The 25,819-nt window shown below is 46.7% G+C and overlaps 1 protein-coding gene across 1 annotated transcript in view; it reads right to left on the bottom strand.

The window, feature by feature from the left end:
- Nucleotides 1-25,819, bottom strand: part of LOC127660802 (gamma-aminobutyric acid receptor subunit pi-like) — an 88,494-nt gene that overhangs the window by 25,264 nt on the left and 37,411 nt on the right. The window contains exon 3 of the mRNA XM_052151227.1: nucleotides 8-120. Coding sequence (XP_052007187.1) covers nucleotides 8-120 — 113 coding nt within the window. The remainder of the gene's footprint in view (nucleotides 1-7; nucleotides 121-25,819) is intronic.

Here is a 25,819-nt window from a genome sequence, read left to right as displayed (position 1 = left end):
TGCTTACTGTCAAAAAATGGCCTGAGGTATTTGTTGTATCCCTTCATCAGCTTCTGAATGGTTGGAGGAAGAATCTCTCCTTCTTTCACCTCCGCACTGAGCAGAGAGTTTTCCAGAATCCTAAAAGAGAAGATAATGAGGAACATGAATCAAGAGAACAAAAATTATTTCAGGGCAGATCGCTGATAACAGAACAATTTAAAGATCCACGACATCTTTAAATTAGGAGAGAGAGAGAGAGAGAGAGAGAGAGAGAGAGGCTCAAAAAAGCATTTATTTACCAAAAATTATTTAAAATGCAATTTTACATTATTTTTCCAGGACAAAAAAAATCAATATACATCTAAAATAAAATTAATAAATAAATAAAGAGAATAAAATTAAATATTCAAGTGCAAACAATCATCACTATCAATAGCACAAATGATACTGATTTACAGCCCATCTATGTTTAAACTTCTCCATGTTATTTACCAGTTTATGATATGTGAACTCAATCTTAATGCGAGATTTTAGTAGTCCTTTTAAAATGGACACAACATCATCTGACCCAGCCCCGTTCAAACGATATTTTCTTGATAGCCAAATTGCCAATTTAGCTTTTCCAAAAATAAAATGTATTAACACATGCACTTCCCTCTTTCTTCTACTGTATTTTGGACCATAAATAAAAGAAACGGGTGTAAAAATTTCTCCCAATTTATGAGACCACTCTTCTAAAATACAAAAAACTGGTTGAAGTCTTTTGCACTTTAAAAACAAATGAAAAACTGTCTCCTGTTCCCCACAGAAAGAACAGCCCTCCCCTACCTGTGGATCAAGGTGTGCTATGTGCCTGTTTGTAGCTATAATCCCGTGTACTATTCTCCACTGCAGGTCTCCAGACCTCTTCTCAATGGGAGGTTTGTACAGGGACCTCCAGCTGCCTTTGGGGAGGCGCCTGGCCCAAAAAACTCTTGCCATTTGGACTCCCTTACGGTCTCTAGTGCTTTAAGATGCCATGATTTCACACACATAGTATATATTTCCTTCTTATCAGCATTGCAAAAGTATTTTGGCTGATGAGTCTTAAAAGAGAGCAAACAACCTTCTTTCTCTTGCCATGTACCATTCTCTGGTGAAAAAAACAACTGAGGAAAGCTACAGTGATCAGTCTCTTTTTCAAAACTTTCCATTGCCAATTTGTAATCCTGAGGCAGGGTCTCAATTATCTGAGTCAACACATTTTTTATCAGTCTGATAGATTTAATTCTCAACTTTTCAGCTAAATTCTCAGGGTTAATCCATTCTTTATTGACTCTCAAATGTCCAATCTTTAAGACATTTGCTGCCCACATGGCTTTTCTAAGAGTGTCCGACTTAAGAGCATCCACATCCAGAGCAGAATTAAAGAAAAGCGGCTTTTCATTCAGCCACAAATTCTGAAAGTCACTTCCATCCCGTGAGAACTTAAAAAGTGTCCATGATTTAAAGAGTGATCTGTAAAAGAGACTCAGTCCAGACAAATCCAGTTTATTAAGATCCATCAGAAACAGGTGACGATCTAATCCCATGTTTCCTACTCTTCTCAGGAGAGCACATGCGATCTCAGCCCAGCTCACATCCACACCATAGATTAATCTCCTTGCTGTCTGGATTCGAAAAGCCTTTAGTCTCGATTTGATGTCAATCAGCCCCTGGCCTCCTTCTTGCCTTGGAAAATATAGCACAGCAGCCTTCAGCCAATGCTGTCCCGACCAGAAGTCTACTATCCGCTGCTGTATTTCTTTCACCAGCTTTTCAGGAGGTTCTAGTATCATCATTTTGTGCCATAATGAAGAAGCAACCAGATTGTTACATACCAGAACCCTCCCCCTATAGGACAGCTGAGGTAGCAACCAGTTCCAGCGAGACAACCTGGCACACACTTTCTCCACAAGGCCCTCCCAATTTTTATCTCTATACTCCTCTATTCCTAAAAAAAACCCTAAATATTTAAAACCTGTTCTCCCCCACTGTAACCCACCAGGAAGTGTTGGACCTTTAGAACCCTTCCACACCACAAAGCATCACTTTTATTCCAATTGACTACAGCGGACGAGGCTTTACCAAAACACTCTAAGGACTCTTTAAGTACCTGAATATCACTTTCTCCTCTAATTATAATTGTGAGATCATCAGCATATGCAGATAATTTAATAGAGTAATTCATGGTATTAACCTGTAAACCCATTAGTTCCCTTCTCAGTTTACATAGCAATGGTTCAATTATGATACTGTACAATTGTCCTGAAATTGGGCAACCCTGTCTAATACCTCTTCTTACATCTATAGGGATACTTAATCCACCACCCATTTTAATCATACATGTTGCTTTGTTATAAAGAAGTTTGATCATTGAAATAAAACTTTTTCCAAAACCAAAAGCATTAAGGGCATCAAACAAAAAAACATGATCAACCCTATCAAAAGCCTTCTCTTGATCTAAAGACAAAAGTCCCAAATTAAGATCATTACAATTTCCCCTGTCTGGAGCCAGGCCCAGATGGAGGGCTCGTCGGCGAGCGCCTGGTGGCCGGGTTTGTCACGGAGCCCGGCCGGGCACAGCCCGAAGAAGCAACGTGGAACCCCCCTCTACATCCCTTGGGCCCACCACCCATTGGAGGAACCGCGGGAGTGGGTGCGCTGCCATATGGGCGGCAGGGAAGGCCGTGGGCCTCGGCGGACCAGACCCGGGCAGCAAAGGCTTGCTCTGGGGGCGTGGAATGTCACCTCACTGGGGGAAGGAGCGGAACTAGTGAGGGAGGTGGAGCGTTACCAGTTGGATCTGGTGGGGCTTACATCGGCGCACAGTTTTGGCTCTGGATCCGTACTCCTGGATAGGGGATGGACTCTATTCTTCTCTGGAGTTTCCCAGGGTGTGAGGCTGACGGGCGGTGTGGGGATACTCCACGAGTCCCGGCTGGCGCCACTACGTTGGAGTTTACCCGGTGGATGAGAGGGTCAGCCTCCCTACGCCTCACGGGTTGTGGGGAAAACTCTGACTGTTGTCTGTGCATATGCACCGAACAGCAGTTCAGAGTATTCGGCCTTCTTGGAGACCCTGAATGGAGTCCTGAATAGGGCCCCAGTAGGGGACTCCATAGTGATGCTGGGTGACTTCAACGCACATGTGGGAAATGACAGGGACACCTGGAAAGGCGTGATTGGGAGGAGCGGCCTCCCTGATCTGAACTCAAGTGGATGTTTGTTATTAGATTTCTGTGCTAGTCATGGATTATCTATAACAAACACCATGTTCGAACTATAAGGATGCTCATAAGTGTGCGTGGTACCAGAGCACCCTAGGCCGAAGGTCGATGATCGATTTTGTAATCGTGTGCGTGGGATCTGAGGCCATATGTTCGGACACTTCGGGTAAAGAGAGGGGCAGAGCTGTCAACCGATCACCATCTGGTGGTGAGTTGGGTCAGGGGTGGGGAAAGACTCTGGACAGACCTGGGAAGCCCAAGCGAGTAGTCTTGGGTGAACTGGGAGCGTTTGGAGGAGGTCCCTGTCCGTGAGATCTTCAACTCACACCTCGGCGGAGCTTTTCAGGCATCCCTGCGGAGGTTGGGGACATTGAACCGGAGTGGGCAATGTTCAAAGCTTCCATTGCCGAGCAGCGGTGGAGAGCTGCGGCCTCAAGGTTTTAGGTGCCGCAGGGGTGGTAACCCTCGAACACCGTGGTGGACACTGGTGGTCAGGGAAGCCGTCCGACTGAAGAAAGAGGCCTTCGGGATTTGTTGTCCGGAGGTCTCGGAGGCAGTTGCAAGGTACCGAAGGGCCCGAAGTGCTGCGGCCTCGGCGTGAGGGAGGCAAAGCAGTGGGTGTGGGAAAAGTTCAGAGAAGCCATGGAGAAGGACTTTCGGTCCGCACCAAAGTGCTTCTGGAAAGCCGTCCGCCACCTTAGGAGGGAAGCGGGGAACCATTCAAGCTGTATACAGCAAAGATGGGGCGCTGTTGACCTCAACCGAGGAGGTTATTGGGCGTGGAAGGAACACTTTGAAGAACTCCTAAATCCCAACACGCCCTCTATGGTAGAGGCATAGCCGGAGGATGATGGGGATCAGATTCTATTTCCCTGGGGGAGGTCACTGAGGTAGTCAAACAACTCCGCAGTGGCAAAGCCCGAGGAATTGATGAGATCCGACCAGAAATGCTGAAAGCTCTGGATGTGGAGGGGTGTCATGGATGACACGCCTCTTCAACATTGCGTGGAAATCTGGGACAGTACCTAAGGAGTGGCAGAGCGGGGTGGTGGTTCCCCTCTTCAAAAGGGGGATCAGAGAGTGTGTGCCAACTACAGGGGTATCACACTTCTCAGCCTCCCTGGTAAAGTTTACTCCAAGGTGCTGGAGAGGAGGGTTCGGCCGATTGTCGAACCTCAGATTGAAAGAGGAACAATGCGGTTTTAGGTCCTGGTGGGTGGAGCAGCGGACCAGATCTTTACTCTGCAAGGATCCTGGAGGGGGCCTGGGAGTATGCCCATCCGGTCTACATGTGTTTTGTGGATCTGGAGAAGGCGTATGACCGGGTCCCCGGGAGAGACTGTGGGAGGTGCTGCTGAGAGTACGGGGTGGGGGTCCCTTCTTAGGGCGATCCAATCCTGTACGTCCAAAGCGAGGGCTGTGTCGGGTCCTCGGCACAAAGTCGAGTTCATTCCATGTGGGGTTGGTCTCCGCCAAGGCTGCGCTTTGTCACCAATCCTGTTTGTGATATTCATGGACAGGATATCGAGGCGTAGTCGAGGTGGGGAAGGTGTGCTTGATTCGGTGGGCTGGGGATCTCATCGCTGCTTTTGCAGATGATGTTGTCTTCATGTCATCATCGGTCCGTGACCTTCAGCTCTCACTGGATAAGCTGGCAGTCGAGTGTGAAGCAGCTGGGATGAGGATTAGCACCTCTAAATCTGAGGCCATGGTTCTCAGCAGGAAACCGATGGAGTGCGTACTCCAGGTAGGGAATGAGGTTTTGCCCCAAGTGAAGGAGTTCAAGTACCTCGGGGTCTTGTTCACAGTGAGGGGACAATGGAGGCGGGAGGTTGGCGGAGAATCGGGGCAGCAGGGGCGGTATTGCACTGCGCTCTATCGCACCGTTGTCCGCGAAAAGAGAGCTGAGCCGAAGGCAAAGCTCTCGATCTACCGATCAATTTTCGTTCCTACCCTCACCTATGGTCATGAAGGTTGGGTCATGACCCGAAAGAACTAGGTCATGCGAGTACAAGCGGCGAAATGGGCTTCCTCAGAAGGGTGGTGGGCTTCTCCCTTAGAGATAGGGTGAGGGCTCAGTCATCCGTGAGGAGCTCGGAGTAGAGCAGCTGCTCCTTTGCGTTGAAAGGAGTCAGTTGAGGTGGTTTGGGCATCTGGTAAGGATGCCCCTGGCCGCCTCCCTAGGGAGGTGTTTCAGGCACGTCCAGCTGGGAGGAGGCCTCGGGGAAGACCCAGGACTAGGTGGAGAGATTACATCTCCACACTGGCCTGGGAACGCCTCGGGGTCGCCCAGTCAGAGCTGGTTAATGTGGCTCGGGATAGGGAAGTTTGGGGCCCCCTGCTGGAGCAGCTGCCCCCGCGACCCGACTTCGGATAAGCGGTTGAAGATGGATGGATGGATGGACAATTTGCATAATCAAAAACATCCCTAATTAAGTGAAGATTATCTGTAATTAACCGATTTTTAACACAATATGACTGATCTATATGTACAATATCATGCAAAACTTTGTTTAATCTATTTGCTAAAACCTTCGAAAATATTTTATAATCTGTACACAAGATTGCGACAGGTCTCCAATTCTTTAGGAGTGTTAAATCACCCTTTTTCGGGAACAAAGACAAAACCGCTCTTTGACAGCTGGTTGGAAGAACTCCTTCATGACAACATTTCTGAAACACTTTAAAAAAGTCCTGACCTACAATTGGCCAAAAAGTCTTGTAAAACTCAGCTGGTAGTCCATCCATTCCCGGACAACGGCCTGAAGATAGACCCATCACAGCTCGAGAGACTTCCTCAAAAGAGACATCATTCTCTAATAACAGTTTTTTTTCTTCAGATAAAACAGGTAAATCTCTTAACAGCTCAGTCCTGGAATGTTTATCTGAGCTTTCAGCAGTGTATAAATTGGAGTAAAAGTCAACAGCAATTCTTCGCATCTCCAGTGGCTCTGATGTGACATGTCCATTATTGTCCTTCAAAAAAATCATTTGTTTCTGCTGACCCACTTTACGCTCTAAGTTAAAAAATAAGAAGTGGGAGCGTCCATGTCCTTCAAGTGTAAATAAGCCTTCTTATAAGAGCCCCTTAACTTTTTCATCCAATATTGAACTTAGATCATTTTTCTTTTCAGTCCACAAATCTTTTAAATTAGCATCATCATTAACAGTCATATTTTTTCAATATCAGCAATTTCCGCTTCCAGCTGTTTTAATGTATTTTTCAACCGTACAGAGGAGTATGCAGTATATTTTTGAGAAAAATCTCTTATATGGGCTTTGCCAACCTCCCACCACTGAATAATATTTTCAAAATTACTCTGTTCTATTTGCCATTTCTCCCAAAAAAACTCAAAATCTTCACAAAAAGACTGATCTTCTAAGAGTTTAGTATTTAGATGCCAGTAATAGCTCTTATGTACACTTTTAGACAAGGTAAACCCAACTGTAACAAGCTTGCGATCAGAAAGACTACTAGGGATAATTTCTGTGTTAACAACTCTATTTTTCAGGTTAGAAGATATATAAAAACGGCCCAGACGTGCAGCATAAATCCTCCCATTATTCACTTTCACCCATGTATATTGTTTTATAGAAGGGTTATTCGCTCTCCACACATCTGAGAGACTGAGCTTTTTAAAAACACTAGCCAAACAGGAGGCCGACTGTGCGTGTGGTTCTTCTCCGTTTCTATCTAGAACAAAATCTAGAGTGCAGTTCCAGTCCCCTCCTACAACAATAAAACAATCATCACTTTCTTCTTTAATTACGCTTTCTAATTTATTAAAGAGTAACTTTCTTTCCGCTCCAATATTAGAAGCGTAAATATTTACAAAAAGAAATTTTAGATGACTGATTTCGGCCTTAACAATTAAAAACCTTCCTGGTACTACTTCTTGTTTTGATACAATTTTGACATTAGATGTAGGAGAAAAAAGTATAGCTACACCAGCACTCAAATTATACCATGACTAAGAATATAGTCTCCCTTCCACCATAGACCCCAGTCAACTTCATTATTGCAAGTGCTATGAGTTTCTTGCAAGAAAGTAACATTCAAGCCTTTCAATCCAATCATTTCTGAAAGTAGTTCATTCATTTTTCCCATCCCTCATCCCATTAACATTAAGAGATCCCACCCTCAGAGTCTGCATAGAGAAAAGAGAAAAAAAGAAAAAAGAAAACAAAAGTAAGGAAAAGTTTTCAGTCATAGTGATTATCTAGATTTTCCCCTCGCTTTTCCTAGCTTTTCACCTAGGTTTGTTGCATGCTTTTTAAGGCGGTATCTTTTTTGCTGAGTAAGTTCCTCATAGCTGCTGACCTTCCTAGCCCTCATTGCTGAAACAATAAACTTTTCCGTATCCGGAAAATAATCACTTATCTCAACCCCTGTTTTACCTTTTTTTTGATCTAAAAAGGAATTTATTTGTTCAACACTATAGAAATCCTTCTCAGCCTCTTTAGTCATCTCAGGCCACTCATCATCTTTCATTCCATCGTCAGTGTACTGTGATAAACACTCCAAACCATCATCCATTTTCTCCTGAGAGCCAGCTACCTGTACAACATCACTGTTCATACCTTTATCTTCAGCATCTCTCACATTGTTGTCAACACTAGCACTCACATCTTTATCAGGTAGATGACTACCTCCAGGTTGTTCCACCCATCCAGCATTAATAACATTAGAGTCACTCACCTCTTGCTGTCCCTCCACTTCCTCTGTAGCACCATTATCTTGTTCTTCATGTCTCAGAGTTTCTACGATGTTTACATGGTGTTCGATGTTATTATCGTCTGCGTGAGATGTAGAAACGCGCGCTTCGTTTTTTCGGACATGAAAATCGTTTATGGCCCAAGTCTCCACACTCAAAGCATCTCAGACTCTCCGAACTAGCATAAACCATGAAAGAGCTCTCTCCGTGAGTTACACGGAAAGAAGCCTCCAGTGTCCTCTCCGGAGAGCTAAGAAACATGTAAACCATACGCCTAAAGGAAAGCACGTGCTTTAAAGCGGCGTCTTTACATCCCAGAGGTACCGCTTTAACAGGGCTCGCAATCTTACCGAATCTTAGCAGTTCTTTAACAATGGCTTCATTTGAAATGAACGGAGGTGCATTAGAGACTATAACTTTAGTTGCAGGAGTGGATAACGGGGTTACCGGTACAAACGTCTCTTTCACCCATAATCTACTCACAGTCAACTCATTAATAAGTGCTTCAGTTTTTAAACACAACCACCGCTTTGTTCATTCTCGAAGCCGAGACGATATTATCGAACCCTAGTTTATCCCCGATAATCAACAGCAGTTCCTCCACGGTCACCCCGGGCTCAGGTACACACCTGCAGACATTCCTGAGGGACAGGTTAGACGTGCCCTGCGTGTTGGCAGTCGCCATGCCAGCGGCTACCAACCACGCACACACACAGATAAACCTATTTACCTAGCGAGGGGAAAAGAAAGATGAAAAGAGAGAGGAAAAAAGAAAAAGGAAAGAATAAATAAAATAAATAAATAAATAAAGAAACAATGTGAAAAAAAAACCTCAACAAAAGCGCTCTCAAAATCACTCCGCACATTCACCCCCAACAACCACACCGGAAGTGTGAGTGAGAGAGAGAGAGAGAGAGAGAGAGAGAGAGAGGCTGTGGGAAGAGAGAAAGCAGCTGATTTTCATAATTGGATTACTTTGATCCCGTCAGTGTGGCGGACATGAAATGCACAGGTGATGCTTATATGACAACTTCAACACTTTCGGATCAGTGCCTACAGATTGTCAGCTAAATTCAAAGTGTGTATGATACAGTTCTGTGAGAGTGAATCAGTAAAGTAAACGTTAAAGCACTGAGGCATTCAGGATTTGGACAGTTTTGAAGGGATATTAATGCTAAATACATCCCTCATGAACGTTCCCGGGCATATAAGGACACTCGTTGAAAAACTGCAACGCTCAACATGACGGCTAGAAGAAAGGAAGTTCAGTCTTTCAGTTAAGATAGAGTGAATCACCTGGCAAAAGCATCAATTACGTTAGTCTTTGGATTGTGCTGATCTGATAACTAAGGTGGTGTGAATATACAGTGGCAAGAAAAAGTATGTGAACTTTTGGAATTAGCTGGTTTTCACCTCAAATCATGATGCTCCCTCCACCATACTTCAATATATATCTGTCACTCTAGGGTTCTTTTATACCTCATTGATCATTCTGCGGTGTTCCCTTTGAGTCATCTTGACTGGATGGCCACTTCTAGAGAGAGTACCTATAGTACTAAATCACCTCCATTTATAGACAGTTTGTCTCACTGTGCACAGATGAATATCTAACGGCCACTTCTAGAGAGAGTACCTATAGTACTAAATCACCTCCATTTATAGACAGTTTGTCTAACTGTGCACAGATGAATATCTAATGGGCACTTCTAGTGAGAGTACCTATAGTACTAAATCATCTCCATTTATAGACAGTTTGTCTAACTGTGCACAGATGAATATCTAATGGCCACTTCTAGAGAGAGTACCTATAGTACTAAATCATCTCCATTTATAGACAGTTTGTCTAACTGTGGACAGATGAATATCTAACGGTCACTTCTAGAGAGAGTACCTATAGTACTAAATCACCTCCATTTATAGACAGTTTGTCTAACTGTGCACAGATGAATATCTAATGGGCACTTCTAGTGAGAGTACCTATAGTACTAAATCATCTCCATTTATAGACAGTTTGTCTAACTGTGCACAGATGAATATCTAATGGCCACTTCTAGAGAGAGTACCTATAGTACTAAATCATCTCCATTTATAGACAGTTTGTCTAACTGTGGACAGATGAATATCTAACGGTCATTTCTAGAGAGAGTACCTATAGTACTAAATCATCTCCATTTATAGACAGTTTGTCTCACTGTGGACAGATGAATATCTAACGGCCACTTCTAGTGAGAGTACCTATAGTACTAAATCATCTCCATTTATAGACAGTTTGTCTAACTGTGCACAGATGAATATCTAACGGCCACTTCTAGAGAGAGTACCTATAGTACTAAATCACCTCCATTTATAGACAGTTTGTCTAACTGTGAACAGATGAATATCTAACGGCCACTTCTAGAGAGAGTAACTATAGTACTAAATCACGTCCATTTATAGACAGTTTGTCTCACTGTGCACAGATGAATATCTAACGGCCACTTCTAGTGAGAGTACCTATAGTACTAAATCACCTCCATTTATAGACAGTTTGTCTAACTGTGCACAGATGAATATCTAACAGACACTTCTAGAGAGAGTACCTATAGTACTAAATCATCTTAATTTATAGACTGTTTGTCTCACTGTGCACAGATGAATATCTAACAGACACTTCTAGAGAGAGTACCTATAGTACTAAATCATCTTAATTTATAGACTGTTTGTCTAACTGTGGACAGATGAATATCTAACGGCCACTTCTAGAGAGAGTACCTATAGTACTAAATCACCTCCATTTATAGACAGTTTGTGTAACTGTGGACAGATGAATATCTAACGGCCACTTCTAGAGAGAGTACCTATAGTACTAAATCATCTCCATTTATAGACAGTTTGTCTAACTGTGGACAGATGAATATCTAAAGGCCACTTCTAGTGAGAGTACCTATAGTACTAAACCATCTCCATTTATAGACAGTTTGTCTAACTGTGCACAGATGAATATCTAATGGCCACTTCTAGAGAGAGTAACTATAGTACTAAATCACTAAATCGAGTAACTTTAGTACTAAATCACCTCACAGTTTCGCTCCTCCATAGGCTGCCGTCATACTCTAATCGGGCAGTCGATTATACAGTCAATCTCTAGTCTTTTGTGCAACAGCTGGACCAACATGAAAAATATATTGTTTAGCCTAATTTGGGCAGAAGAAGAAATATTCATACAATTTAAGTCAAATATTATTAGTAATTGTGGCAGGGCGGAAGGCGGGGCCGGGTCGTGATCCTACACACCCGGTCCCATATTAGGCTAATTGAGCCACCGTGGGGGATAAAGGTCGACTGCAGAGGATTGTGCGGGAGATAGAGATCGGTAACGGACATGTCCGTCGCGTGTGTTAATGTTGTCTTTTAAGTTTATCATTAAACTATTATTTATATTATAAAGCCGGTTCTCGCCTCCTCCTTTCCATTGATCACTTTACAGTGATTTAACATGTTACTTTTGTCTTTCTCCATGCTGTCAGTGGCGTAATCAAGGTGGCCACGAAGCGGGGTGACTTGGTTTGAAAGGGACTTTTTTATATTATTATTTATTAATTAATTTTTCCCAGTTTGGGAAATTTGCTTTTAAGTCATCGTGGACATTGCAGTGATTCACCTCAAACCGGGTGGCAGAGGACAAATCTCAGTTGCCTCTGCATCTGAGACCATCAGTCTGTGCATCTTACCATGTTCATGTGTGGAGGCTTCACGCTATTCTCATCCCAGGGCGTGCTGAGTGACTCCAGCCAGGTCTCCTGGGCAACCATGTTGGCCCAGTTGCTAGGGAGGGTAACATGGAGTAACATGGGGTAACCTCCTCGTGGTCGCTAAAATGTGGTTCTCACTCTCGGTGGGGCACGTGGTGAGTTGTGCGTGGATACCGCGGAGAAGGGGGGGATTATGAGCGGCGCCCTTACCCGAGGAACCAATCGAGTAGCTGTGAGGTGGCGACGGAGGTTTCCAATCCAGCTTCACGCTCACGGCGGCCCGGGAAAGCATAGCGGACATGTGTGCGTCAGCCTCAGACTGGGCGAGCAGACCTGAAGTTGGCAGCCCATCATCCAATTCCGGGGGCTCAAGGGAGAATGCCGGCTGGCTGCAAGGTGAGCTGCACTAATCCCGAGCTCGGACAGAAGCAAGCAAGCGTGCCGGGGGGCGGGTGGTTTACCCGGCAAAACCGAGCCCGTTGTCATCCCCAAATCGCCTTCTTCGCCAGCCGGGACATCCTCAGTCCCGTGGGAAGAAGGAACGACGCGGGGGCAGCTGAAGTGGCTTTCTCTCGTGAGAAAAGAAAGCCGCGACCGGAATGTTGCCATGGCTATGTTCTCGCAATCAGAACGCAATTCATAAAACGCTGCCTGCGTTTGATCGTAGCCCATGCGAGGCAGCTTTTATGACCGTCAGAAGTGGAGAGAAATTAACCGCATCTAGGAACTACACAGAGGCAGAAAGACATCTTTAAAAAGACGTGCCCTGAAAAGGACGTTCAACACCTGCTGTGTATTACTCTTTTATGAGTGGGAACTCAAACTGTTTTAGAGGAAATAAACACTTTTTAGGAGGAGAAACATTCTTTCAGGCAATGAAACCGCTGTCGAAGCGCTCAGGGGCATAGACTGCACAGCGTGCAGAGAGAGAACGCCAACTGGAAACGCACTGTAGATCCAACAGCAGTGATTATCGCCAGTAGAGGTGAGTGAAGCAGTGGTGAACTCAGCTTGCTGTTGCACAACCGTTCGGCTCCGAAGAAAAATTCTGACTGGCACTCGCTGCCCCGCTTCCCTTTAATTCTGTCTGCCAACTTGACATTGGTCTTTTCTCAAGTTCAGAGGTACGTTTGGCGTCCCAGGAAGACCCCTTGTTTCACTTCATTCAACACAACGTCGAGTGAGTGACAGAAGGGGAAATATCTATATGACTTAAAATAATGGAGCAGGTCACATACTGTATATGGATTTTTAAAACCATCGGCCGATTAATCAGTTAATAGCGGTCTTTCTTGTCTATCTTGCTTCTGAACAACCATCTAAATTGAACAACTCTGTAATTTGGTGTCTAAAAACAGCCATTTCGCTCCTTTAAGATTATGGCATGCAGATGCCCTGGACAAAATAGGTATTTTAATGTAAACGCTACTTATTGAAATTAATTGCAATTACAAAATCAAGACATTTTCTTTCAAAATCATTAATAGTTGTGGTTTTATTAATAGTAACACCACAATTAAACTATGGTATTTGCGCAGTACAACCATAATACCAACAAAAATTTGATTTTTATAACCACAGTCTTCTTTTCCCTGTGTTATTGCATGTTTCACTATGAATATCATGGTTAAAATATGGTAACTGTAGTAAACTCATGGTAAATGTATTGCAAGCCCACGCAAAACTAATTTAATTAATGAAAAGTCCCAGCCTATCCTCTGTGTATATACAGTATTTATATGTAGGAATTCTATTTTAATTGCATTACAGTATTAAAATGTTGCAATGCGCCAAATGTTAATGATCCTAAAAATAGACGGAAATTTTCTTCATGAGATTCACACATTAACACACACATACACACACACACACACACACACACACACACACACACACACACACACACACACACACACACACACACACACACACACTCACACACACACATGTTGGTCTACCTATCATTATGGGGACTTTCCATAGACATAATGACTTTTATACTGTATAAACTATAGATTCTATCCTCTAAACCTAACACAACCCCTAAACCTAACCCTCACAGAAAACATTCTGCATTTTTACATTTTCAATAAAACATTGTTTAGTATGATTTATAAGCGATTTGAATTATGGGGACACTAGAAATGTCCTCATAAATCACATTTATAGCATAATACCCTTGTAATTACTAATTTGTAACTTACAAAATTGTCCTCGTAAATAACAAAAACACGCACACTCTCTCTCTCTCACACACACACACACACACACACACACACTCTCTCTCTCACACACACACACACATATGTGCCGATAAAGCACCACTGCCTATAGATATGTGATTGGTTCTGCTTGGTATAGCTTTGTGTTTAATGATTACATTTGGGAAATAAGGGGGGTGGTGAAGAGATACAGATGACTTCAAATATGAAAGCGGCTCACAGCATCAGATCGGTCAGGAGGATGTGATTGACAGCACTTTGATTGATTGCAGGTTCAGACTACTGTTATACATTCACTTCAACATTCAATTCCAATTTGAACATTACAGGTGTAATAGGGTCACTATCAGACGAAATTGAGACATTTCTATTTGCAAATATGAGTTTGGAATGAGATGAGGGACAATGTTAACCATGTTGTCGATGGATGCATCTGAATTTGCATAGAAATAAGCCTTAAAACTGTCTCTCAGTGCCCCTCTCCTTATGCTACGTGAAAAGTGCTTTATTTGAGAAATGTACGTTTAAGGTTTCGTTCGAGGGAACACTGATTGAAAGGAATGATGAGAGAGAGTGAGACGGTTTTAGACATCGTCAAAGCAACTTTGATATTTGCAGTGAGCAGGCCACTGCAAAATGACCCGTTTCTCTGGATTGACTATTTAAAGGTGTAAATCGAGTGAAATGAACATATGTGTTTTATTCTATACACTACTGTCAGCATTTCTCCCAAATAGAAATATTGTCATTTAGAACATTTATTGGCAGGAAATGACGACTGGTCAAAATAACACAAAAGATGCCGTTTTCAGACCTCGAATAATTCAAAGAAAACAAGCTTATATTCATTATTAATCAACACAATATTAATATTTTAACAGAGTTTGGAAATCAATATTTGGTGGAATAATCCTGATTTTCAATCACAGCTTTCATGCATCTTGGCATGCCCTCTGCCAGTCTTTCACACTGCTGTTGGGTGACATTATGCCACTCCTGGTGCAAAAATTCAAGCGTCTCGTCTTTGTTTGATGGCTTGTGACCGTCCATCTTCCCCTTGATCACATTCCAGAGGTGTTCAATGGGGTTCAGGTCTGGAGATTGGGCTGGCCATGACAGGGTCTTGATCTGGTGGTCGTCCGTCCATCCACACCTTGATTGACCTGTCTGTGTGGCATGGAGCATTATCCTGCTGGACAAACCAATCCTCAGATTTGGGGAACATTGTCGGAGCAGAAGGAAGCACGTTTTATTCTAGGATAATCTTGTACGTGGCTTGATTCATGCGTCCTTCACATAGACGAATCTGCCCGATTCCAGCCTTGCTGAAGCACCCCCAGATCATCAGAGAGAGAGAGAGAGAGAGAGAGAGACGGTAGGCAGCGCTTTACCAAGGTGAACGTGTGGAGCTGGTGTTGTGCTGACATAAAGACACAAAGTGCTCATACTTTTAGAGATCTGTGGTTCACTTACAGAAATCACCCTCATGAGCATCACGCACCTTGTTTGTAGCAGATAACAGTAGACAGTGTGTCATATACAGACTACACATTTATTTAATTAAATAGCAGCCTATTGCGATTCAATAATCACTTTGAGTCATTCAGTGACTGTTCTGGAGTGTCAAGCTGCCGTCATAACGTCAGAAACAAAATAAAAGCTCAATTTAAAGGCAAAAAAGTACTACAGAAATATGTAATATTCACTGTAATATTACAACTATTAATAATAATAATAATAATAATAATAATAATAATAAAAGTAAATCAATAGTACTGTAATTATATTTAAGCAGTATCTCACATCTGTGCTGTGTTACGCAGCACTTTATTTGATAAAAATAATATAATACTATGTTGAAAATGAACTGTTGATGTTGCAAATAATTGATTTATTTAAACACCATTTTGAGGATAAACTTAAAATGAACTGTTATAACGCGCACACAAAAAGAGACAGTCACAATGTTGAGGGGAAGACTGCTTTATTAATCCATAAAGCAGGCAACAGTTCAAAAAGGGGCAAGTCCAGTGAAGAATGGTCAAGGGGGTGCGTAAGGTCGGAGCCGGGGAATCAGAAAGGGTAAAGGGGCAAATCCGGGAGAGAGTGGTCAACGATAGCGGGGGTCGAAGGGGGAAAACAGTTAACAACTATGGCGCGAGTGGGAACGAAGACAGGGGAACGAGTTGGCAAGCTAAGAGGATAATCAAGAGGAGGGAGGTCGAAACTAGACCGAAACTAGCAGGGGCAAAACTAGATGAGACTAGCGGGGCTGAAACTAGATGAGACTAGCGGGGTCAAAAACACGGAATCTAAATACATACAATACATACAATAACCAACCCGAAGTGAAACGAAAGGGTTGTGATATATATAGGGGAACAAACGAGCGGTGCAGGTGAAACGAATAACTAGGTGATGGGACGAGTGCAGGTGTACATAATAAAGGGGTGATTGAGAAGCGCGTGAGTGCAGGTGGTCATAATGTTCAGGCTGCAGCGAGTGAGACGAGAGCATGAGTCAGAGAGGGAGAGAGTTTACGAGCGAGAGCTCGTAATAGCAGAACGAGCGTGTGAGCTCGTGAGGGAGGAAACAGAGCATACGAGCTCAAGGGGCGGAGCGAGGAAGCGGGAAGCGAGCATGCTCACGGAGTGTATGGGTGCGTGCTCGAGGAAGCGGAGATGGGGCAGAGGAGCGGGGTTCGTGACAGTACTCCCCCCTCTGAATAGGACGGCTCCTGACGGCCACGCTGGGTTGCGTAGCTCGAGGGGACAGAACGAGCGTGTGAGCTCGAGGGGACAGAACGAGCGTGTGAGCTCGAGGGGACAGAACGAGCGTGTGAGCTCGAGGGGACAGAAGGCACAAAAGGGGAATGAAACAGTCCATGGGGGTCAACGGGCAGTTCAAGGCAAGGTCAGGGGGAACATAGTGGACAGGCGGGTGGTCGGGAGGTCTAGGGGGCAGCCATAGGGCAGAGACTGGGTCAGGAGGTCTGGAAGGCGACTGGAGGACAGGGACTGGGTCCGGGGGTCTGGAAGGTGACCACCGGACAGGAATAGGGTCCGGAGGCCAGGGAAGAGGCCACAGGACAGGTAGAGGAACGGTAACAAGGGGAGCAGGCAAGACCCAGTGAGGAAAGGTTTCAGGGGCGGAGCCGTGAAAGGCGGAGTCGTGGAGGACTTGGGAGACTGAGCCTTGGAAGGCGGAGCCGTGAGAGACTCGGCAGGCGGGGAATTGAGAGACAGAAGAGGCGGCGCCGAGGGAGGCTCAGGAGACGGAGCCGAGGGAGGTGGAGTCGCAGGAGGCCCCAGGGGCGAGGCCCTGGTGGGCTCTGGAGGTGGAGCCGAAGGAGGCTTTAGGGGCTGAAGGCCTGGAAGGCTCAGGAAGTGGAGCCCATGGAGGTGGCGCCGTAGGAGGCTCCAGAGGTGAAGCCCTGGAAGGCTCTGGAGGCAGAGCCGAGGGAGGTGACGCCGTGGGAGGTGGCGCTGTAGAAGGCTCCAGGAGTGAAGCCCTGGTAGGCTCTGGAGGCAGAGCCGGGGGAGGTGATGCCGTGGGAGGTGGCGCTGTAGAAGGCTCCAGGAGTGAAGCCCTAGTAGGCTCTGGAGGCAGAGCCAGGGGAGGTGGCGCCGTAGGAGGCTCCAGAGGTGAAGCCCTGGAAGGCTCTGGAGGTGGAGCCAAGGGAGGCTTTAGAGGCGGAGCCGCAGGAGGCTCCAGAGGCGAATCTCTAGAAGGCTCTGGAGTCTTAGGGAGCAGAGCCGTAGGAGGCTCGGGTGGTGGAGCCGTGGAAGGCTCGAGAGGCGGAGCCGTAGGAGGCTCGAGAGGTGAATCTCTAGAAGGCTCTGGAGTCTTAGGGAGCAGAGCTGTAGGAGGCTCGGGTGGTGGAGCCGTGGAAGGCTCAAGAGGCGGAGCCCTAGGAAGCTCTGGAGTCTTTGGGAGCAGAGCCATGAGAGGCTCGGGAGGTGGAGCCGTAGGAGGCTCTGGAGGGGGAGCCGTAGGGGGCTCGGGAGGCAGAGCCATAGGAGCCTCTAGTGGCCGAGCCCTGGGAGGCTCGGGAGGTGGAGCCGTGAGGAGGCTCTGGAGGGGGAGCCGTAGGGAGGCTCGGGAGGCAGAGCCATAGGAGCCTCTAGTGGCCGAGCCCTGGGAGGCTCGAGAGGCTTGAGGGGGGGAGCCCTGAAAGACTCGAGAGGGGGAGCCCTGAGAGGCTTGAGAGGGGGAGGAGCCCTGAGAGACTCGAGGGGCGGAGCCCTGAGAGGCAGAGGAGCCCTGAGAGACTCGAGAGGCGAAGCCGTGAGAGGCTTGAGGGGTGGAGCCATGAAAGACTCGAGAGGGGACGCCCTGAGAGGCGGAGGAGCCCTGAGAGACTCGAGAGGCGAGCCGTGAGAGGCTTGAGGGGTGGAGCCATGAAAGACTCGAGAGGGGACGCCCTGAGAGGCGGAGGAGCCCTGAGAGACTCGAGAGGCGAAGCCGTGAGAGGCTTGAGGGGTGGAGCCATGAAAGACTCGAGGGATGGAGCCCTGAAAGACTCGAGAGGCGAAGCCGTGAGAGGCTTGAGGGGTGGAGCCATGAAAGACTCGAGGGATGGAGCCCTGAGAGACTCGAGAGGCGAAGCCGTGAGAGGCTTGAGGGATGGAGCCCTGAGAGACTCGAGAGGCGAAGCCGTGAGAGGCTTGAGGGGTGGAGCCATGAAAGACTCGAGGGATGGAGCCCTGAGAGACTCGAGAGGCGAAGCCGTGAGAGGCTTGAGGGGTGGAGCCATGAAAGACTCGAGGGATGGAGCCTTGAGAGACTCGAGAGGCGAAGCCGTGAGAGGCTTGAGGGGTGGAGCCATGAAAGACTCGAGGGATGGAGCCTTGAGAGACTCGAGAGGCGAAGCCGTGAGAGGCTTGAGGGGTGGAGCCATGAAAGACTCGAGAGGCGAAGCCGTGAGAGGCTTGAGGGGTGGAGCCCTGAGGGACTTGAGGGGTAGAGCTCTGGGAGGCTCATGAGGAGGAGCCCTAGGAGGCTCGTGAGGGGCCCTTGGAGACTCGTGAGGCGGAGCCCGGGAGGGCTCAGAGGGGCGAGCAGAACCCGGCAGAGCCGTGGGAGACTCTGAGGGCGGAGCAGAACCCGGCAGAGCCGTGGGAGACTCTGAGGGCGGAGCAGAACCCGGCAGAGCCATGGGAGACTCTGAGGGCGGAGCAGAACCCGGCAGAGCCGTGGGAGACTCTGAGGGCGGAGCAGAGGTCTGCAGAGCCGTGGGAGACTCTGAGGGCGGAGCAGAGGTCTGCAGAGCCGTGGGAGACTCTGAGGGCGGAGCAGAGGTCTGCAGAGCCGTGGGAGACTCTGAGGGCGGAGCAGAGGTCTGCAGAGCCGTGGAAGACTCTGAGGGCGGAGCAGAGGTCTTGAGCACCAGACGAGACTGGGGAGAAGGGGCCCTCTTCCTTCTCTTACGTCTTCGGCCAACAGGGGACGTGGCCATGGGGACGGTCGAGGCTACAGGCGCTGGCTCAGGGGGGGTCGAGGCTACAGGCGCTGGCTCGCTGACCGTGGCAGACATGGGCGCTGGCTCACCGGCCGTGGCAGGCAGGGGCGCTGGCTCGTTGACCGTGGCGGGCATGGGCGCTGGCTCGCTGGTCGTGGGCGGGCATGGGCGCCGCTCGCTGGCCGTGGCGGGCATGGGCGCCGGCTCGCTGGCCGTGCCAGGCTTCGAGGCTGGGGCCGTGACAGGCCTCGGGACTGGGGCCGTGTCAGGCTTAGGGACTGGGGCCGTGACAGGCCTCGGGACTGGGGCCGTGGTAGGCTTCGAGACGGGGTCTTGGTGTGGAGCGCTGGTTCAGTGTCTGCCTCCCCACAGTGAACGAGGAACCAGAGTACAGTAGGGCGAGGTCAATAAACTGAGCCAGGTTAAGGGGCAGCGACCACCAGGCATTAATGATGAGGTTGGCTCATTCAGACCACATTGGAAAATGGTCTTCAGAGCCACCTCATTAAAATTCACCTGGTATGCCAGGACACAAAAATCCATAATATAAGCCTCCACGGTTTGGCTCCCTGACGCAAACCCACGAGTTGGGCCGCTGGGTCCATAATGCCGAGGGCGGGGTTATGGGTTACACAACCGCTGACTCGCAGAAAAACCCCTTGGTCAGCGTCCGAAGAGCCGTCAAACCTCTCAGGGGGTTGAAGGCTCACGGCGCTCAGAAATGCGCTGGAGGCATAAACGGGCTCAGGGGCAGACACAGGTGAAACAGTGTGACATAAATCAGACAACGCACATACCTGCTGCCCCTGGGCCGTGAGCGCTTGGTCCTGCCTCCAAACTGTAGCTCCTTGCGCCGAATGTGACGTGCCTCTCCGCTCTAGTGAGCTGCGCGAAACATCCGCGTGACGCATTGTGACTGTCTACGGTGAGGTTGGTTATTCTATAACGCGCACACAAAAAGAGACAGTCACAATGTTGAGGGGAAGACTGCTTTATTAATCCATAAAGCAGGCAACAGTTCAAAAAGGGGCAAGTCCAGTGAAGAATGGTCAAGGGGGTGCGTAAGGTCGGAGCCGGGGAATCAGAAAGGGTAAAGGGGCAAATCCGGGAGAGAGTGGTCAACGATAGCGGGGGTCGAAGGGGGAAAACAGTTAACAACTATGGCGCGAGTGGGAACGAAGACAGGGGAACGAGTTGGCAAGCTAAGAGGATAATCAAGAGGAGGGAGGTCGAAACTAGACGAAACTAGCAGGGGCAAAACTAGATGAGACTAGCGGGGGCGAAACTAGATGAGACTAGCGGGGGTCAAAAACACGGGAATCTAAATACATACAATACATACAATAACCAACCCGAGTGAAACGAAAGGGTTGTGATATATATAGGGGAACAAACGAGCGGTGCAGGTGAAACGAATAACTAGGTGATGGGACGAGTGCAGGTGTACATAATAAAGGGGTGATTGAGAAGCGCGTGAGTGCAGGTGGTCATAATGTTCAGGCTGCAGCGAGTGAGACGAGAGCATGAGTCAGAGAGGGGAGAGAGTTTACGAGCGAGAGCTCGTAATAGCAGAACGAGCGTGTGAGCTCGTGAGGGAGGAAACAGAGCATACGAGCTCAAGGGGGCGGAGCGAGGAAGCGGGAAGCGAGCATGCTCGCGGAGTGTATGGGTGCGTGCTCGAGGAAGCGGAGATGGGGCAGAGGAGCGGGGTTCGTGACAACTGTTGATGATATCATTCAGAAAAAAGGACCATATCGGTGAATACTCATATTCACTTCCAAATAATTGATATTGGGACATCCCTAATATATATATATATATATATATATATATATATATATATATATATATACATTTAAAAAGTTTAGTTTTTTCATTCTTTTTTTACTCCTAATTTGACATTATCACTTTTTCCATATGCAATGCATACTGTCCAAAAAACATTTTAGCATATTTTTAGGATTTATGAATTTCAGTTTCAAATATCTAAAATTCCATCAAATTCAAATGTGTCATTTTTAACAACAAAAAAATATTCAAATATTTGTAGTATTATTATTGTGCAACTAACTTGAATTTGATGGAATGATGTTATGAAATTGAAATGCACAAATGTTTTTATTATTTTGTGTGTGTTTGAGTCGGATATCATAAGAATCATTCTCCTCACTAATGTTGCCTTGAGCGTTCTAGCAGCCATATCACCCTGCAGCTCAAGAGCGGTTACTCACTGAAGTTAAGCAGGGTTGAGCCTGGCCAGTACCTGGATGGGACACCTCCTGGGAAACCAAGGTTGCTGCTGGAAGAGGTATTAGGGAGGTCAGCAGTCTGTATGGATCCTAAAGCCCCAGTATAGTGATGGGGCACTATATGATAAAAAAGCACCGTCTTTTGGATGAGATGTTAAACCGAGGTCCTGACTCTCTGTGGTAATTAAAAATCCCGGGACACTTCTCAAAAAGAGTAGGGGTGTAACCCTGGTGTCCTGGCCAAATTCCCCCACTGGCCCTTTATCTATCATGGCCTTGTAATAATCTCCATCCCCTGAATTGGCTACATCACTCTACTCTCTCCTCTCCACCAGTGTGTGGTGAGTATGCTAGCACACTATGGGTGCTGTCAATCATCCAGGTGGATGCTGCACACTGCGGGTGGTTGAGGAGGTTCCCCTGATACTTTGTAAATGCGCTATATAAAATGTAAGGAATTATTTCTCAATAGGGCTGTAAACTGTGCAAACAGTCCCTTACTGGTATCCTTGTGTTATCATGGTTTTGAAACAATTTAGCATTTAATGCATTGTCACATTTACTTCTATTGTAAATGCCCTACTCCAGGCACAACCATGAACACTGCCCTGAACCCAAAACATTCCTTTAAAGGTGGCAGAACTAGAGAGCATTGATCTGAAAGTGTTTCACAAAGACAGACATGTAAACCAGAGCATCGTTCTTCTCACATCATGCGTCTCTTTCATCCTGTTCCGCCTCTCTGCCTTCTTGTTTTCTCCTTTAATCATTCTCTGGATGACTTCTTTCACCTAACCGGCTGGTTTGATCTCTGAGGTGTTAAGGAGGTCATGAGGAAGAATATAATGACACAATGACAACCCTCTCAAAGCACCATAATCTCTCTGAAGCACCTGTGACAGACGGAGACATTCCCTTTACTCGTGCAGAAACCTATAAAACATGAGGACTAAAGCTGCGTTCACACCGCCAGCGACACGCAGCGACCAAACGACCTCGTCTCATTCATTTTCAATGAGAGCTGGCAACTTCCGGCGACACGAGCGACCGTTGGCGACCGAATGTGGGCGTGACCAGCGACGCAACAAAGTTGAGAAGTTTTTAACTTTATATCTTTAACTGCATATCGTGGCGCCGTTTTGCGGTCCATTCTGCATAACGTGGAGCCTCAGTTTTGCTTATCGCAGCCATGGTAGCACTCCCATATGCATGGCTATGCATGCACATGTTAACTCCCCGATTGGTCTATAGGTGGCGCTGTAGCAAAGGCAAACGCATTTTGAGCCAGAGCTCCTAAACCGTATATCGTACACTCATTCGACGAACAAAATGTCTATCTCTAACATAAAATGTTTCGTAAATCCTACTTGTCCTAGGCCGTTCACCCGATCAGTACCAAACCAATGCAGAAATGTTCTCTGGAGTCACATGATCAAATATCATTAAAAAAAGTCTGAACTTTCGATTGATCGTCGCAATAGTACGCCAAATGCCTGTAACTCTTGAACGGTTTGAGATATTTTCACAAAACTCAGGAAACTTATGTATGAGGTCATTCTGGGGACACAAGAAAACATGATGCACCTCTGCCATTTGGTGGCGCTATAAAAATGAAAAATATTATGTCTGTAACTAAGGAGCCACCGGTGTGATCGACCGGTAATTTTGCATGCAGTGTCTTTGTTCGGCAGCTTTTAGACAACGTTAACAATTCCGTTCGGAACGAAACGCAGTGGGCATATTTGACTCTTGGCCCTAGAGGTCTGCGCAAAATGATTTAAAAAAAAACAAACAATGGCCACCAGGTGGCGCTATCGCATTTTACATGCATTTAAATAGCTGAATATTACGAGGTGTGTTACACAAACACACGTGAGACATATCATATGATAGATCTCCACTTTCTGAACAACTTTGCCTCTAGGACCTTTGATGTCAATCAAATCATTCATTAAATATTTGACATTGCTTAAAAAAACGACTTTCGCGAACTAGTCCTTGGTTGTTGTTTTTTTTGTTTTTTTTACATGAGATCAACAAAACCTGTACAGGAAGAATCCTTGGACAGACTAGATCAATAATTATCCCAAAATAGTTGAAGTTGTTATTTGGCATGGCAATAACAGGGTAATTTAAACATATGGGCGTGGCCTAGATTACGCAAATATAAATAGGATAAGTCCTACACGAAAAGTCCTATTTTCATCAAACTTTGAAGGCATATGCGGGACATCATTTTGAAGAGGCATGCAAAATTTGGTGATAATCGGACAATAGTTGGCACTATAACAGTAAGATCTTTTACTTTTTTTTTTTTATAAAAACACTAAATCTCTATTGTTGTTTACCTGTGAATTCTTAAAATATTGTGGAAAGGCCCTATGCCACTCAAACCCCAGTAATTACTGCTTGAATCTATATTCTATTATTAGAATCACTTCTAGTATTTATCAGCCACTGTTTTGCATAGAAGTTTTTTTGTTTAGTTTTTTCCCAGGTCACTGATGGTGAATATGTTCAATCGCTTTGTAGTCAAGACTTAAAAATACAGTATGTGGCAATGCAGAAACTGACTTACATAAAAACTAAAATCTACCCTGAGAAATGTTCACGTTAGTAAAATGTGACAACTAGCGGTATGATTTTTTGGGTTGAAGCTAACGCTTAGATAACGCTAAGGAAGCGCTCTGTGAACTGTATGGGGCTATGAGCGAACTGCAGAACGCTCACCCCGACGGACTGTTTATTGTCGCCGGAGATTTCAACCATGCAAATCTCAAGACAGTGCTCCCTAAATTCCATCAGTATGTGGACTTTGCAACGAGAGGGGCAAACGCGCTTGATCTTGTTTACACAAACATCCCAGGCGCTGCATCGGGTGGAGCCCGCCCCCACCTCGGCTACTCAGACCACATCTCTGTTATGTTAATTCCAGCATACAGACCGCTCGTCAGACGCACAAAACCGCTTCAGAAGCAGGTGAAAACCTGGCCAGCAGGAGCCATCTCTGCTCTTCAGGACTGTTTTGAGTGTACTGACTGGCACATGTTCAGGGAGGCTGCAACATATGGCGATTCTACCAACTTGGAGGAATACACAGCATCAGTGACCAGCTACATCGGCAAGTGCATTGATGATGTCACTTTCTCCAAGACCATCACCACACGCTCCAACCAGAAGCCGTGGATGACTGCGGAGGTGCGCACGCTGCTGAGGTCCCGAGACTCCGCCTTCAGAGCAGGCGATAAGGCAGCCCTAAGAACAGCTAGGGCCAAACTGTCACGGGCAATCAGAGAGGCAAAGCGCGACACGCCCAGAGAATCCACAGTCACTTCCAGGACAGCGGTGACACGCGGCGCAAGTGGCAGGGCATCCAGGCCATCACCAACTACAGGACAACATCAGTTGCCTGTGACAAAGATACCTCCCTTCCAGATGCGCTGAACGACTTCTACGCTCGGTTTGAAGTGCAGAACGACGTGATGGCGAGGAAGTCCACCCCTCCTCCCAACCGACCAGGTGCTCTGTCTTACCACGGCAGATGTGAGGAAAACTCTACGTAGAGTCAACCCACGGAAGGCTGCTGGACCAGACAACATTCCTGGCAGAGTGCTCAGAGGATGTGCAGACCAGCTAGCAGATGTTCTTACCGACATCTTCAACATCTCTCTGAGCAGCGCCGTTGTTCCAACGTGCTTCAAGGCCACCACCATCATCCCCATGCCAAAGAAGTCTTCAGTGTCCTGCCTCAACGACTACTGTCCCGTCGCGACTTACACCCATCATCATGAAGTGCTTCAAGAGGCTCGTCATGAGGCAGATTAAGACCCAGCTGCCCCCTCACTAGACCCACTGCAGTTTGCGTGATCGCTCAAACCGCTCAACGGACGATGCCATCACCACAACCCTCCATCTGGCCCTCACCCACCTAGACAATAAGGACTCATACGTTCGAATGCTGTTCATAGATTTCAGCTCAGCATTCAACACAATCATTCCCCAGCACCTGATTGGAAAGCTGAACCTGCTGAGCCTGGACACCTCCCTCTGCAACTGGATCCTGGACTTCCTGACTGGGAGACCTCAGTCAGTCCGGATCGGGAACTGCATCTCCACCACCACCACACTGAGCACTGGGGCCCCCCAGGGCTGTGTGCTCAGTCCACTGCTGTTCACTCTGCTGACTCACGACTGTGCAGCAATGCACAGCT

Source organism: Xyrauchen texanus, chromosome 20, assembly GCF_025860055.1.
Source record: "Xyrauchen texanus isolate HMW12.3.18 chromosome 20, RBS_HiC_50CHRs, whole genome shotgun sequence".
Taxonomy (NCBI): domain Eukaryota; kingdom Metazoa; phylum Chordata; class Actinopteri; order Cypriniformes; family Catostomidae; genus Xyrauchen; species Xyrauchen texanus.
Note: the sequence above shows the minus strand (reverse complement) of the source record. Positions and strands in the feature narration are given on the sequence as shown.